At 30.5% G+C, this 14,820-nt stretch overlaps 4 protein-coding genes across 10 annotated transcripts; 2 read left to right on the top strand and 2 right to left on the bottom strand.

Moving 5' to 3' along the window:
• The first annotated feature begins 507 nt into the window (after positions 1–507).
• ubl (Ubiquitin-like protein 5) lies at positions 508–1,746 on the top strand. The gene is made up of 3 exons (XM_069113376.1): positions 508–887; positions 1,364–1,548; positions 1,627–1,746. Exons 2-3 carry the CDS (start codon positions 1,371–1,373, stop codon positions 1,668–1,670), a joined length of 222 nt encoding a protein of 73 aa, XP_068969477.1. The 5' UTR covers positions 508–887; positions 1,364–1,370; the 3' UTR covers positions 1,671–1,746.
• Positions 1,747–1,956: 210 nt separating this feature from the next.
• Positions 1,957–5,063, bottom strand: Uck (Uridine-cytidine kinase). 3 transcript variants are annotated; one of them, XM_069113364.1, is made up of 6 exons: positions 4,915–5,063; positions 4,712–4,833; positions 4,277–4,533; positions 4,053–4,198; positions 3,822–3,968; positions 3,144–3,328 (listed from the first exon to the last, which is right to left on the bottom strand). In XM_069113364.1, exons 2-6 carry the CDS (start codon positions 4,829–4,831, stop codon positions 3,195–3,197), a joined length of 804 nt encoding a protein of 267 aa, XP_068969465.1. In that variant the 5' UTR covers positions 4,832–4,833; positions 4,915–5,063; the 3' UTR covers positions 3,144–3,194. The 3 variants fall into 3 exon arrangements, with proteins under 3 accessions (XP_068969466.1, XP_068969465.1, XP_068969464.1); XM_069113363.1 differs by having other exon boundaries at positions 4,712–4,860; positions 4,915–5,008; XM_069113365.1 differs by lacking the exon at positions 3,144–3,328 and adding an exon at positions 1,957–2,322 and having other exon boundaries at positions 4,712–5,005.
• Positions 5,064–5,801: 738 nt separating this feature from the next.
• On the top strand, positions 5,802–10,723 carry Fpgs1 (Folylpolyglutamate synthase 1). Of its 2 annotated transcripts, none has more exons than XM_069113359.1 (3): positions 5,802–6,296; positions 6,520–6,641; positions 6,725–10,723. In XM_069113359.1, exons 1-3 carry the CDS (start codon positions 6,249–6,251, stop codon positions 7,977–7,979), a joined length of 1,425 nt encoding a protein of 474 aa, XP_068969460.1. In that variant the 5' UTR covers positions 5,802–6,248; the 3' UTR covers positions 7,980–10,723. The 2 variants fall into 2 exon arrangements, with proteins under 2 accessions (XP_068969460.1, XP_068969461.1); XM_069113360.1 differs by having other exon boundaries at positions 6,275–6,398.
• sws (patatin like phospholipase domain containing sws) lies at positions 8,092–14,764 on the bottom strand. Of its 4 annotated transcripts, none has more exons than XM_069113350.1 (15): positions 14,544–14,763; positions 13,965–14,366; positions 13,467–13,886; positions 13,080–13,402; positions 12,659–13,013; positions 12,275–12,568; positions 11,826–12,205; positions 11,567–11,735; positions 11,096–11,476; positions 10,753–11,028; positions 10,481–10,667; positions 9,891–10,007; positions 8,989–9,309; positions 8,629–8,924; positions 8,092–8,456 (listed from the first exon to the last, which is right to left on the bottom strand). In XM_069113350.1, the coding sequence occupies exons 1-15, from the start codon at positions 14,556–14,558 to the stop codon at positions 8,355–8,357; spliced, it is 4,038 nt and encodes a 1,345-aa protein (XP_068969451.1). In that variant the 5' UTR covers positions 14,559–14,763; the 3' UTR covers positions 8,092–8,354. The 4 variants fall into 4 exon arrangements, with proteins under 4 accessions (XP_068969451.1, XP_068969452.1, XP_068969453.1 ...); XM_069113351.1 differs by lacking the exon at positions 9,891–10,007 and adding an exon at positions 9,407–9,523; XM_069113352.1 differs by having other exon boundaries at positions 12,659–12,974.
• Between the last annotated feature and the right edge of the window lie 56 nt (positions 14,765–14,820).

The raw sequence follows: 14,820 nt of genomic DNA, 5'->3' as shown, positions 1-14,820 counted from the left end.
CAGAGACATTTCATTCGCGTTTTGTGAATTTATTTTGTGGTTCTTAAATAGAATCGAAACTATTGAATTATTTAAAAATTAATGAACTTCTATGAGGAATTTTTAGAACAATGTATATTTAAATAATTAATTACAAATTAGGAAGATTTTAACATTTTTACAATTATCGGGATTTGACCCCTTGCTCAGCGATGAAACTCTCTTTTTTTACGTTGTTTGATTTACATATATTTTCGATTTTACATGATAAAATGCGATTTATTTCATATCCAATCGAGAAGGTTGTTAATAATTTATGTTAATAGATATAGATCTGATTTGTCTTTACAAGTGCTTATGGTAAAGAAAGTAATCTGCATAATATGCAGATTAACGAATGATTACAAGTAGTTATCAGTAATAATCAATAAATTTATTATCAAACTTATTTTGTTCATTGTCTCGACTACACTACCGTATAATTCATATTTACCGCTACTAGATTGCGACAGTATAAAACATTCTTAACATTTACCCTACGGGGAGCCACTTAACCTCTTCGGTACGAACACGGTACAAGTGTCGGCTATAGTCGACATCCTCTGCATATTCATGGACGAGCGTCGACGTTGCGTCGATTAAAGTTAACAATAACAATAACAATATGCAAACGTTCTTGCTCGTGGTCGTTAAGTAATATTTATTACTTATTAGTGAGACTATCACGGGCTCTGCTCGGACCAGCGTCATATCGGAGAGGTAAACAACGTATATGGTCATTAAATATATTAAGGGCGGATTCATATGACAATCAAGTTCACCTGCCAGCGTTACAGGAGTATTTCGTTTTAGTAGAAATACACGCCAATAAAATTTCCTCTCTGGTTCTATTAACGTTGTAATATACTGTAAGTAGATATCATATTAATATTTATTTGTAAATAAGAAATACTATCAATTACATATAAAAGATACTTTTTATAAAGTGATACGTGATACAGAACTGAATGTGGAAAAGCTTAAAGCTAAGTATTTTGTACATTTGTCGTTATTGATATTTCATTTCATAACCTTCATGGCTGTATCTTGTATAGAATCAAAATTTTTATGATAAAAATGCAAAATGCAAATTTTCTTTTTTGAACATTGGTTTGATAAACGAAATTAATTTAAGTTGCATTTAAAGCTTATGTTTTATCCTATTATTGGATTTATATATTTATTTAGATTTTAGAGAGATCTTGCTTTTATTAATGTGAATATATATTCACTGATATTAATCAAAAATTAGTTTTCAAAATTGTAATTGGATGTATTTATTTTTTATATTTATTATTAATATACATATAAATACAATAACTTTTGAATAATTATTTATTTTAAGGTAAAAAATGCTAGAAATAACATGTAATGATCGTCTTGGTAAAAAAGTTAGAGTTAAATGCAATCCAGATGATACAATAGGGGATTTAAAAAAATTAATAGCAGCCCAAACTGGAACTCATTGGGAAAAGATAGTTTTAAAAAAGTGGTATACTATATTTAAGGATCACATAAAATTACAAGATTGTATCCTTTCAAACAAAATATATTTTCACAGAAGATAATTATTAACAATATACCATTTTTCTTAACATAACAATTCAGATGAAATTCATGATGGCATGAATTTAGAACTGTATTATCAATAATTAAGAATTAATATTATATAAGTTAATGTTATGTATATATATAATAACAATAATAGTAAATTTTATATTTAAGCATTTTTGATTTTGTATTTTACATATTTAAGTATGTAATGTATATAATAACTATACAATAAACAAACATAAATAGCAACAACAAAAACAATCTTATCTTAAATTCTTGATACTAAATGCTGTTTACAATGCAGAAGCTTACTAATGTTATTGCTATTTAATATCTAAGTATTGCTACATTATTTTTACAAATTTAATCTCTAGAAATATATTGTTCCTCATATTGCAAAATGTAATATCAACTCCCAAATACGTTTCAATTTCTATGTGTACAAGTGATACTAAAATGGAGTAAAAAAACAGCTTATAGTATATTTTTTTGAAACTTAATCATCTTTTTAAATGTATTACTAATTTAATAGTGATATTAAAAAATATAGGATTATTGAAAATAACAAAAGATACATATTACAATAACTCATTGTTAGTTAATTTTCTATTAATGTCCAGAACTCGAAGAATTAATGTGGCCTCTTGGACAACTTATCTGTCCTGTTTATTGAATTTTCAGGTTGAACTGTATCTCTACCTCTGTTGCTTAAGAAGTCTCTTATATGTTGCACTATCAAGTCTATTGCCACTGTAACCGAAAATAAAGTAAAATAAAGTATAAATCAGTAAAAATAATTTTGTAACAATGGGGAACTTGATTTCTTTATTATTTTTTTATACAGTTTAGACAAACAATATATCAAATTACATAATTCAAATTGTAATTATCTTGTATAATAATAACAATTTTAAAATTATTTGAGCGTTTAAAAAATCAGAATACAGAATAAAAGAATTAGTACCACACTGAATAATATAATTAAATGTTTCTGAATATGGCAGTATGTGAATAATGTACTAATTTAAATTAAAAATATCACATTTTAAAGAATTATGCTAATATCATATTTTATAACCGCTGAAATTATTATATGTAAAATATTTTATCGATTTATATTACTATACTGGTGCCTAAAACATTCAATTGATTACGGAATAATAATATATAAAAAAATCTAAATTTTTGGGAACCCATACATGCATAAATGTATATATGTACATACATGTATATTTATAAAGGTTCTTATATATAAATTAATACTTAAATCTTTTTATATATATATCTATATAACATAGATCAATCTTATATGTAAAATTGAATAATTATGCAATAGTGGAATTATAGTGTTTGGACGAGGTACTCTGTATAATCATGCACTATGTCCAAGTTTTAGGAACAGTGAAAAATTAATTTTTCCCATTTAAGGGTTTAATAGATGCACACATACTAGAAGCAATATTGTTTGCTGCTTAGTATAAATGTAATACAAATACAGCTGTATAAGTATATAAGAGACATATGTATTAAAAAAAAGTCTTAAGATTACTGCAAGCTTGATCCTAGATCAATGTATGGTGTATAAAAGTGTAGTGGTTATAAGTGCGCATATCATGCTAAAATCATCTGCTGAACGTGTCGGATGAAGTCGAAGTACGCCTATGTTGGTGGATGTATGGATGCTGTCTGGATGAGTTTTCAGCCTTTTTCAAACGCAAAATGTCCCAGATGTGGTGCACTATAAGGTCTATTGCCACTGTAAACATACAATAACCAAACCATGTACGTTTTTATATGACCTCCACTTTGCACTAACTTAAAAGATAGTTCGTCTAACAGCCTTTACATACCAGGCAGCACCCATAAATGAATGTATATGTATATATATATGTATACATATATGCATGTGTGTGTGTATATATATACATACATACATATATGAAGAGGAAAATTTTCAGCTGCCTCAATCAATTAAAATTTGCATTTGGAGTGTACACTTTAGAATCACCATTAGAATAAATATAATTATCATGATCATAAAGTTGTAATTGATTTTCATATCTAATTAAATTTTATGAAACTGAATTTTGGTTATGATATAATGTAAATTAATTTCACGAACAAGTTAATAATAACTATTACATGTTTAATACCAAACGCAGTAAAGAGTTAAAATATAAATAATTTACTTTCCTAAATTAAATTGTTGCACATGATCCTTATTACATTATAACAATATCATGATTTACCTGTATTGTCTGCACCTCTTGGTATAATAACATCAGCAAATTTTTTAGTGGGAAGACAAAACTCTTCAAATGCAGGTTTCACAAAATTCATGTATTGATTCAATACATAATCTAAATCCCTTCCTCTTTCTTTTATGTCTCTTGGTACTGTAAAAATTGAAAGTATTCATTCATAATATTTACATATGCAACTCTAAAAGAGGAAACATGACAAATGCTTTATATTATTACCTCTTCTAGCTAATCTAGTATCTGAATCAGTATCCACAAATAGTTTCATATGAAATAAGTCTCGTATTTTAGGGAAATAAAACACTAAAATGCCTTCAAACAGAACTACATCAGCAGGATAAATTGTTGTAATTTGATCTTTCACTCTAAAATCCCACAAAAAATGATTAATTTTATTTTTATTAGTAATTTATGTCACTAAAATTGTTTTAAATGATACGTACAAACTGTTTGTTCTATAATCATAGGCTGGTATTTCACATTTTACTCCAGCTAGTATGTCTTGTAATGTTTGAAGTATCAAATCATTATCAAATGCGTCAGGATGATCGAAATTATATTGACCTTTTTCTGCTTTAAGTTTTTCGGCTGACGATAAATCTCGATAAAAACTATCTTGTGAAATACAAACTACTTGTCGTTGCATGTGATCCATGTCTACTTGCCCTAGTTTTTCCATTATACGCTTGCACACGGTTGACTGAAAGGACGAAAAACATTGTTTTCATTAGCTCTTCGATCGGAAAATTAATCAAAGATCTTATAATTTTCAAGTACACGTTTTTTCTAGAGGTTAAGTTAGACCGGAAATATATCTTGCACAAATTATTTAAATATAACTTAGATATTTCGGAAACACAAAATGATACATTACTTACTTTTCCACTGGCAGTGCCGCCTGAAACTCCAATTAGAAAAGGTGTTTTGCTTTCTATACCATTTAATTTTCCGTTAATACCAAAAGACATCTTTCGCGAGGTAACAATATTCATCGACATATCTGCCATTGTTAAAGATTTACTTAGATCTTCCGAAACGAAATATAAAGATCTTGAAAATGACACTCAAAAAATGGTTTTACCTATAACACGAATGACTCCAGCAGATGTTAATGGAAGTTGCAGATGTAATATATAGCTTGGTGTAAATCATTAGATCCAACAAGCGCGCGCATCGGCAAGCGACATTTAAATACTATCAGAGAGGAATTTTCTCTCTGATGCTATATACATATTTGCATGACGTGGAAAGATTAAAAATAACCGAACTAAGTTTTTTATAATTTAAGTTACCTATTATAATTTAAATTTAGTATTTGACTTAATTATTTTAATATATACATTAATATTGGATTTCTATTCTTTACAATATTTTTCATTCTTTAAATATAATTTGAAGGACTACAATTGATTTCACTAAAAATATTTCATTAAATTTGTTTTCATAGCCTTAATTATGTGTTTAAATTATTTTTTTCATTGATAAAGCAAATAAATAAAGAAGTAAGTCTTCATTTTATTCTTGTTAATAAATCATAGTTTGTACTGTTATTATAATTTCATATAAAGAATCACATTTCAATAAAAAAGACAACGGTACTTGTTACGTTTTTAAATTAGTTATAATATAATGTAGAAATCTCTAGAATATTAGAGATAACATATAACTTCATCTTAACAAGTTTTATCGTAGTATTGTAGTATAGTTTTATCAAGTAGTATCGTATATTATTAACAAACGTTTGATCGTAAAGTTCTGAAACAAAAAACAAGTTTTTCGACTGTCGAAATGGAGAGTTACGAAATTTTGAAGATAAGAAAAAGGCATCGATGGTGTCGTCATGTCGTAACTGATACGATACATGTCGTATTTGCACAACTGAATGTAGATATTGGGAAACTGAGAATTTCAATACGCTAACTAGTGACAGAAAATTAATCTGCTGAGAGTAAGTCGAATATCCACATGGTCACCAATGTTTAAATTTGACATTACATATATTTGTGAAAAACGAATGTTTTTGAACTTGTTTTAATGCTTTTAAATTATTCAGTATAATAAGAATCATATAATTATTTAAGCAGTTACAAAAATTTACGTAATAGAATTTTCTCTTGGGAAAGATAAAAGTAAAATATATTGCTATATGCAAAGAAAAGATGTGATTATAGCGGGAGAGGTAGTATACATGACCTCGTGACTTCATACTCATACCACTGTAGGCTGTAGACGTACAGACTGTAGATAAACGGAGGTGGGGGACAAATAATGGAACAGAATTCATCAATGAATGAAATTCATGTTAAACAGGGGGGAGTTTCCTGATATAAACTCTGTACGAAGTAGATATTATGGTAGATAATTATGTAATAAATGATTTTGTACTTCTGCTTTATTTATTAAAAAAATAAAGCAATGTGGGATAAACTTATCAAACGTTATGTTTGTGTAGCAAGTTATGAGGTAACTTTCTATACTTAATGCAACTATTTGAAGTTATAGTGAATTTTCTATTCAATTATGGAACAAATTAATAATATTCTTCGCGATGATAATTTATATAAGGTATAATATAAATTGTTATTTGATTGGTAAAATATTCAAAAATTGAGTGAGAACAAAGGAGTAAACTGTGTATATATGTATGTTTATTAGGATTATTTATTTTAAAAATATCTATTTACAGGCTGCTATACAAGCATTACATGGTTTACAAAGCAATAGTAATTATTTAAAATTAGTAACAAAAGATAATTCACAAGCAAGTGCTGTTCGTAAATTGCGTGATACAAAAAAATATTTAATCCGGTAATGATCTCCTTTTTGTGTTGCATTAAATAAAAAATATGTATCTTAAACATCAAAACAATTTGCTAACGTAACTTTTACAGGTCTGGTATTACACTTGAAAAATTAGATACTTTGTCAGTTATACATATAGCAGGTACAAAAGGAAAGGGTTCCACTTGCGCATATACAGAAGCTATTTTACGTGAACATGGTTTTAAAACAGGATTCTTTAGTTCTCCACACTTAGTTAATGCAAGAGAACGTATAAGAATAAGTGGGCAACCAATAAGCAAAATACAGTTTACTCAGAACTTTTGGAAAATATATAAGAAACTAGAAGATACAAAAGAACATGAATCTGATATGCCTACATATTTTAAATTTTTGACAATTCTCATGTTTAATATATTTTTAGATGAACATGTTGATGTTGCTATAATTGAAGTTGGAATTGGAGGTTTATATGATTGTACAAATATTGTAAGAAATCCTGTATGTGTAGGCATAACTAGTTTAGGATTAGATCATACTTCTTTACTGGGAAATACTGTTGAAGACATAGCTTACCAAAAATCTGGAATTTTTAAGTCAGGAACTGTTGCTTTTTCTGTTCCACAATTATCTCAAGCAATGCGTATATTGGAAGAACGAGCAATTGAAAGAAATTGTAAGTTACGTGTTATTCCATCTTTTGATGAATATAAGTGGGAAAATCTTTCACCTATTTTAAAAATAAAAAATAAAGTTCAGCAACAAAATGCATCTATAGCTATTCAGATGGCTACTGAATGGCTACTGACTAGGGATAAAGTTGCATCTGTATCTATGGACAAGATCGCAATAGCATTGACCTCTTGTAAATGGCCAGGTCGAATGCAAATTTTAAGAAGTAGCATTGGCGATTTTTTTTTAGATGGTGCACATACCATTGAAAGTATCGAGTGCTGTATTTCATGGTTCAATGATACAAGTAGTGGAAGTAAAGGAAAAAAGGTTCTAATTTTTAATACATCTGGTACTCGAGATCCAATACAACTATTAATACCATTAAGATCTTTACATTTTTATAAAGCATATTTTGTACCAAATCTTGTAGGAATTAAAAGTTTAGACAATGAAATGAATAGCTCATTGACAGATGAGCAAAGAATAAAATGTGAAATAAATTCTAAAATATGGGGAATGAATTCAGTAGTTGCAAATAATGTTCTTGAAGTTTTAGAAGATATAAAAAAGAACTTGGTACAAAAAGATAATTGTGAAAGGTATCAAATACTTGTTACAGGATCCTTACATTTAATAGGTGCAGTTCTTGCTATTTTAGATCCGAATTTGACAATGAATACAGAATTTTAATATGTATTTTAAAAATTTGGGATTATATGGTATATTTACGAAATATATAATAATGTTTTTAAAAAAGAAAAAATTTAAAGAACATTCTTTTTATATAAACAATAGAATTATGTATTTAATAACTATATTAACAACTGTATCAATCCATAATAACACAGTAATGAGATATTGCATTGTTATTCTGATGATAATCGTAAAATACTTATTGATACTTTTTCTTAACAATTCTTTTGTACTTCAGTATAAATATATTTTTCATAAAACTATAAGTAATTGTAAAGTTATTTGTACATATAACAAGTTAGTGTTACATATGTTTATGGAGTGAACGACACAGAAAATACATGATGTTAAAATAAGAACTAGAGAAAATGCTTAAAATATTTTGGTATGATAATCTAATTCTGATTCTGCTTCCGTGTCAGACAAACTTAAGGAAACGCCAGTTCTTCGTCGCAGACGATTTTCGTCAGGACTCTGAAACATATAAAAACAAGTTTCAGATGAGACGAAATATTTTATTTGATTAAGGAGCACCTATCTGACTTCTGTTAACATTTAGTACTTGGTATTATCTGAATCGTTGTTGACTAAATGATAAGATAAAATTTTAGAAGAGCTACTGCCTGAAAAGATTAAAGATCGATACCTGATCTAGAATACCAGCAGTGGGTTCAGAGGCATATCCTACTTCTTGTGCATCTTCTTCTAGATCTGCCTCGTATTCCTCTAATTCATCGGTATCAGAATCCATTTCCAAATCTACATATATACTTCCTCTGGAGACTTTACACACCATTTGAGCTAAGTCTGTGAAGGTATATGAAGATACAGTTTGCTGGTTTGCCGCTTGGTGTTTTGCTCGCAATGCACGGGCATTTTCTCTATCTGCATTAAAACGTGGTAAAACCCCAGCTTTCAATTGTACTTCAAAATAAGTTTTTCCTGTAAAAAGTATACTTCATATAATCTACTTATCTATAATATTTCTATAGAATGTAATATTTACCGTGTTGATATCCGACATCTTTAATCTCATCAAAATTAGCGAATTGAAGAGTTTTATATTTATCTATTGGTGGCCTAATATATTCGCAATAATCTGAGTTTTTAACTTCCTCCAATTGCCGTACACAACTCACGTATGCTAATCTCGATTGTATGTCGGGTAAATTCGGAACTTTGACAGGCGTTGCGAAAGGATTCCATCGTTTCCACAATAACCACCAACCGGATAAAGAATCTCCATAATTTGTTAAATCCGTATCATCTTGTGATCCAACGTCAATGGCCAAAATATGATGCGCTCCTTGCCTCAACATTTCGTCAGCTTGAACAAAGAGATTATAAAGCCATATGCTGGAAATTGATTATGACGTATAAGTTATTACAGCTATGATATGATAAACAATACAGGTTTAAGATACCTGGCACGTTATTAACATAACACCCATCGACCAAAAGATGCCCGTCAAGAGGGTCGCAAATAGGAGGAAAGACCCCCGCAATGGTCATACTGGCTCGAATGTATCTCCATAGCAAACCTGAGTTGACTTAGCTATTCAGGATTTGACAAATGCATCTTTTATCAACGGGAGTGAGCTTTATATCATTTTCAAGATTATATTATGCTTTGAGTTACAATAAACCGTGTTCTGAGCTTATATCAATGAAAAAGACTAATATAATTTCATCTATTCATTGATACAAAGTTGCTTTTAATGTCCAGGTAATTTTATAAAATTAAAGAAGAAACTTATAAACGTTTTCATCTAAGAGCGTTTGTGCGTTCAACTCAAAGTATTTTATAGTATATATGTCAATAAATTTTATAGAGACACATAACGCAATTGTTTTGTATCATATAATAACAAAGTTAGACGCACTTTTTTAATGTAACGCTCAAATTACCTGGAAGGTTATTGACGTACCCGCCGTCGAGCAGGAGATGGCCGTCAACTGGGTCACACATGGGTGGCATATAACCAGACAAAGACATCGAAGCCCGAATGTACCGCCACAGCGATCCTAAACACGACGAATTAAGTTCTTAAATGTATGTTTGTATTTTTCTTTGAACTTCGTATATTCTTCTATAAAATACATGATTACTCCTAACGTTAGAATCGATAGCTTCAAAGCTGTTTGTTAGCAGAATTCATAAAAAACATCTCAAACGAGAAATAAAGTTCGACATTTGTCAATAAACGATACATAACGGAGAGTACGTCATTACAGTGATTATCTAGAAAGCTCACTCCCGCTGTTCAAGCTTATTTCTACGCAATGCTCTACAGTAATGCTTCTTTGAATTTAAAAAAATAGGTCTTTGAGCTAGAAATGTATTTATAAGTTCTCTATAAATTTCACCAAAACAGCGAGAGAGTTTCCAGTTAGTTAAATCCAAACCATTTAAATTTATACCTTAAATATATATCAAAGAAAACTGGAAACTGTCAGTGTTTTAATAAATGTTATACTACTTTCGTTTGTGTACAGACCGTGTGTATGAGTGCGCATACAAGAATCAGTGATGTCTGTGGTTATTGTAAAATATGGTAACCATAAATCTTCTATGTACGTATCACCAAATGTTGTTTGAATTGTGCTATTGAAGTCTTTTCCAGAAAACATGGATGTTACTGGATATGTTAAATCCATTATTTGTCTCCACCATTGTGTCATTTTCTATCAAAAAAAGTATATGTTCATATAAACAAAAAATAATAAATTTTATGATATGATATGATATGATTAATTTTATGACATTTACTTTAGACCATTCACGAGCTTTCTGGGTTGTTGTTGTTATATTTTTTTCCATACACCATAAAGCACCCATAAACGCTCCAATACTAACTCCACCAACCATGTCTATAGGTATACCGGCTTCGATAACTGCTTTAAGCATCCCTACATGGGCTGCACCTCTAGCACCTCCACCTCCAAGTACAAGCCCAACGGAAGTTCCAGTTAACCAGCGAGCAAGCCTACTGAAGTCACTATGTATGTTTGGCTCGGACATCAGAACTTTGGAATACAGCTCATTCTAAAAATTGAATTATTAACATGCTTTATATGTAATGAGACACTCGGTACTTCTCTTTATAGCTTACAATTCTATACTGAGATCTTCTTGTAAACATCCGTTTAGGACATTGAATGTGATGATGACTAGAAACCCAAGATCTCATATTCAACCACTGCACTGTATTGGTAGGTCGTTGTCCACTTTGTTCTTTATGCAAAAGTACTAATTCTTTTTGCGTTCTCATTACTAAACGTTCGACTTCACGTTCAGTTCTGCCTATGGATGGAGGTTTATCTCCTAAACCTACAATAAGAATACAGTCGGCTTGTCGAACACATCGTTGGGTCCACAACGTGTACGTTGGATCACATTGGTATAATGAAATTCGGTGTTGATCCTCTTGCTGCGCAAGCCATGATGTTAGACGGTATTCATTTGCAGGTTCCATTATAGTGCTACCTAACGTCTATTAATTAAACAAAGATACAGGCATTTTGTATAATTTTATTACTTGTACTGGAATTAAAGTGATTTCTTTTTTATATTAACTGCTTACTTTTCGAACCACATCAGAAGTAAGGCGTAAACATGGCCCAATTGCACATAACGAGTGATAAAGTTCATACGTAAATGCTGTTAATGGGACATCATCGGATACCGGGACTATTGCAACAGTTGAGAAATTTACTTGAGCTGGTCTTGCATCAACTGTTGCAGCGGCCCGTCTATAAATATATTCATATGTATAAAGGAAATTCAAATTACTACAAAAAAGGAATTGTATAAATAGTAAACAAAATATTGTAGATATTTACTGTGTATCACTACTGCCATTCTTTGTGTGTGCTTGTTGCCAGGTGCCAAGTATACGATGTCCAAGTAAATTTATAAGTCTTGTAACTACTATTGGATAACGAAGTTTTATAACATTAAATAGTCCCTCCGGAAGTTTCGCTAATTCAGAATCTCGTACTGCCATTACTGTTGTTGATCGTGGTGTTTGTGTAACCATTTCTACAATACCAACAAGATCGCCTTTTCCATATTCTGCAACAAGTTCTTTTTTCCCATTCATATATGTGATTACCGACCGAAGTCGACCACTTAACACAATAAATGTTGAATCTGATTCATCTCCTTGTCGATACACTGCTCTTCCACTTTCAAGAAATAGCCAATCAAGTGCAAAATCAACCTTTTGAAGAAGATAGGATAAATTATCGGTATTAAGTAACAAGTGAAATAAATGGTACAATAGTTTTACCTGTCTTACGAAGGGACTAAGTCTTCGTACAACTGAATGAGCAACATGTAACACAACAGTTGGTTGTTCTCGCATAATAGCGAAAAATGTTGGTTTACTAAGAAGTGCTATGCGACTAGAATGCTTTGCTCTAATGGTATAAAAAGAAGGTTCTCCAGTCAATACAGCTAGACCACCAACAATCTCGCCTTGATGAGCGCTAAACATATGAACTTCTTGACCTACATCTCTACCTTCTGAAACGCGTTGACTGATTATTAACGAACCAGATACAACATAAACAAGCGCAACATCCTAGGAAAAAGGAATGTAAAATTGTATGAAAATTGTATGAAAATATAGACGTTTATGAATAATGTATAGCAATATTTAAGAAATGTTAACCTTATGAGATTCTTCCTTCATTAAGTATGTTCCAGCTGGTACTTCTCTGATTTGAACTTTGCCATCTTTGAGTATTGAATCATCTTCTAAGCCAAGTTCCCGAACAAATGCTTCTGTAGCCATTTGCACAAGCTGCGCTTCATCGAGTTGTTGTTGTATTGGTTCAGTAGTAGTAGACCTCTTTTTGCTTGGATGTGAATTTCCCGTGTGTATTACATCTGGTTGCGATACTTGTTGTGATGTTATAGGCGAAGAATTTGGCCAATGAGAATCACATTCTGGTACCATATCTGCTGTATTCTGACCTGATTGTGGACTTAAATTTTGATTTTTCCAATCAAGATTAGTTTTTGGCCTATTATGGAACGAATATTAATAACAATGCATTTTTTATTTCCTACAATTTTTTCGTTAAACTTACCGTCGACCTATGACTATAGGTACACTTTGATGACTACTTGTAGAAATGTCACGATGAAACACTTCATTTCTATCATTTTCTGATGAGACAGTTGCAGTTGTAGTGGATTGATTTTCTGTATTTTGGGTAGAAAATGTTTCTTTAGTTCTTGATCTAACTGGAGATCCTGAAAATGGGCTTTGTTTCTTTTTGTGTGGTCCTTGATTAACTAATTCTGCAGATAATCCAAGATATTGATGTAAAGCAGTGAAAGTGACTCTTTGAAGACGGACCATAATGACCTGGATAACTCGAACAAATGCATCAGGATGATCTTGAAAAACCTACAAGGTTTAGGAATAATAATTTTAATTTATTTTAGTCTGTAATGTGTAACTTGAATTATACCTCTTGAAATGCACTCATTGGTAACTTGACTACAATAGAATCCTCCACAGTTCTGGCTGATACTGTTTTATAGGTACTTGTATGCCCAGTAAGTACATCTGTGAAGCTAAGAAGACTAGTTACTGATTCTCCAGTTTTTACTAGCTTTAGTGATATTTGAGAACCATCAGGTCCTGTGATATAAACATTAACTAAGCCTTGCTGTACGATAAATAAATTTTCATCTGGATCTCCAATTTTAAATAAAGTGCTCCCAGCTGGTAAATTCACAATTTCTGTATGCTTGCATAATTTAAGAAATACTGGTTTTTCAAAATGACCAAATACTCTGATACTTTGTAACATATATAAAGCATCAGGTGGTACTTTCTCTCCAGGACCTAAATCTTCTTCTAAATATTCAGCAGGTGGTTCTAAAACCTATGAAAATATTTAAAAAAATATATAATAATAAATACGAAAATAGGAATCAAAATAAGAAATTTAAAATTCAAATACTTTTAGTTGTTGTGGCGCTGTCTCTTTTTTAAGTTGCAAAAGTCTTCGTGCAAATCTCATAACAGCCTTTCTTTTCTTTCCTTGTCCAGTTGCATGTACTTGTCCACTGATGGATTTCACTTTGCGCAACATTTTTCTTCCATAAAAGAGTACCTTGTCTCTTTTTCTGAATCTGGGCTTGCCTGTACCTACCCCAACAAATTCTTTCACTTCTGGGAGGAATTCTTTGTTTTTCCATTTTCGAAGAATAATTATAGATGCAATCAATAAAATCACAAGAGTCGATATTATGAGTATAAACAGAGTTTTTGATATTTGGTATTCTGCAATTAACTGGCCAATCCATCTTGAAAATAAATAAGAACCTAGACTTTCATTACATTTATTGAATAGTTCTACCACCTATAAAAAATAATAGCAATTAATTAATAACTCATTTCACTTCATTTAATTTCATTCAATAATATTAATGATATTCAAACTGATTATTGCGAAAACACCTTTATATGAATGAATCTTATACGTCAACAAATGGATAAAAAAATTACAAAATTATGAACAAAATATAACAAATACAACCTCCATAGTGGGCATTCATTTCTTCCATCAGAATGTAGTAGAATGTTGAACAAAAACTGCGTCACAAATTCATAAGTGAAAGGCGACGGAAATGCAAGGTAGATGGATTAGAAACAATGTTCTTGCTCTGATATAAAAAATTACTTATCTACATTGAATTAATGACCTTTGATACTTCGCTCGAGTCATCCAGCGCCATTTTAGTCAATTTACAAGCTTGCAACTTATGAAGCTTGCAATTTCGCTTTTATATATTTTATATATTATATGACATTTT

The sequence above is a fragment of the Bombus flavifrons genome, chromosome 5 (genome assembly GCF_040668555.2).
Source record: "Bombus flavifrons isolate JBK064 chromosome 5, iyBomFlav1_principal, whole genome shotgun sequence".
NCBI lineage: Eukaryota > Metazoa > Arthropoda > Insecta > Hymenoptera > Apidae > Bombus > Bombus flavifrons.
This window is presented reverse-complemented; position numbering and strand designations above follow the sequence as displayed.

What these genes read in the sequence shown, in the direction of transcription:
- ubl (XM_069113376.1), top strand. Translation starts at nt 1,371, where the DNA reads ATGCTAGAAATAACATGTAATGATCGTCTTGGTAAAAAAGTTAGAGTT. An exon ending in TCACATAAAATTACAAGATT is followed by an intron (nt 1,549 to 1,626) that starts GTATCCTTTCAA and finishes ATAACAATTCAG; the next exon opens with ATGAAATTCATGATGGCATG.
- Uck (XM_069113363.1), bottom strand. Translation starts at nt 4,840, where the DNA reads ATGGCAGATATGTCGATGAATATTGTTACCTCGCGAAAGATGTCTTTT. An exon ending in GCGGCACTGCCAGTGGAAAA is followed by an intron (nt 4,534 to 4,711) that starts GTAAGTAATGTA and finishes TCGTCCTTTCAG; the next exon opens with TCAACCGTGTGCAAGCGTAT. An exon ending in TACTAGATTAGCTAGAAGAG is followed by an intron (nt 3,969 to 4,052) that starts GTAATAATATAA and finishes CAATTTTTACAG; the next exon opens with TACCAAGAGACATAAAAGAA.
- Fpgs1 (XM_069113359.1), top strand. Translation starts at nt 6,249, where the DNA reads ATGTGGGATAAACTTATCAAACGTTATGTTTGTGTAGCAAGTTATGAG. An exon ending in TTTGTGTAGCAAGTTATGAG is followed by an intron (nt 6,297 to 6,519) that starts GTAACTTTCTAT and finishes ATCTATTTACAG; the next exon opens with GCTGCTATACAAGCATTACA. An exon ending in ACAAAAAAATATTTAATCCG is followed by an intron (nt 6,642 to 6,724) that starts GTAATGATCTCC and finishes TAACTTTTACAG; the next exon opens with GTCTGGTATTACACTTGAAA.
- sws (XM_069113350.1), bottom strand. An exon ending in TATGCGCACTCATACACACG is followed by an intron (nt 10,008 to 10,480) that starts GTCTGTACACAA and finishes CGTCGTGTTTAG; the next exon opens with GATCGCTGTGGCGGTACATT. An exon ending in CTGCTGGTATTCTAGATCAG is followed by an intron (nt 8,457 to 8,628) that starts GTATCGATCTTT and finishes TATATGTTTCAG; the next exon opens with AGTCCTGACGAAAATCGTCT.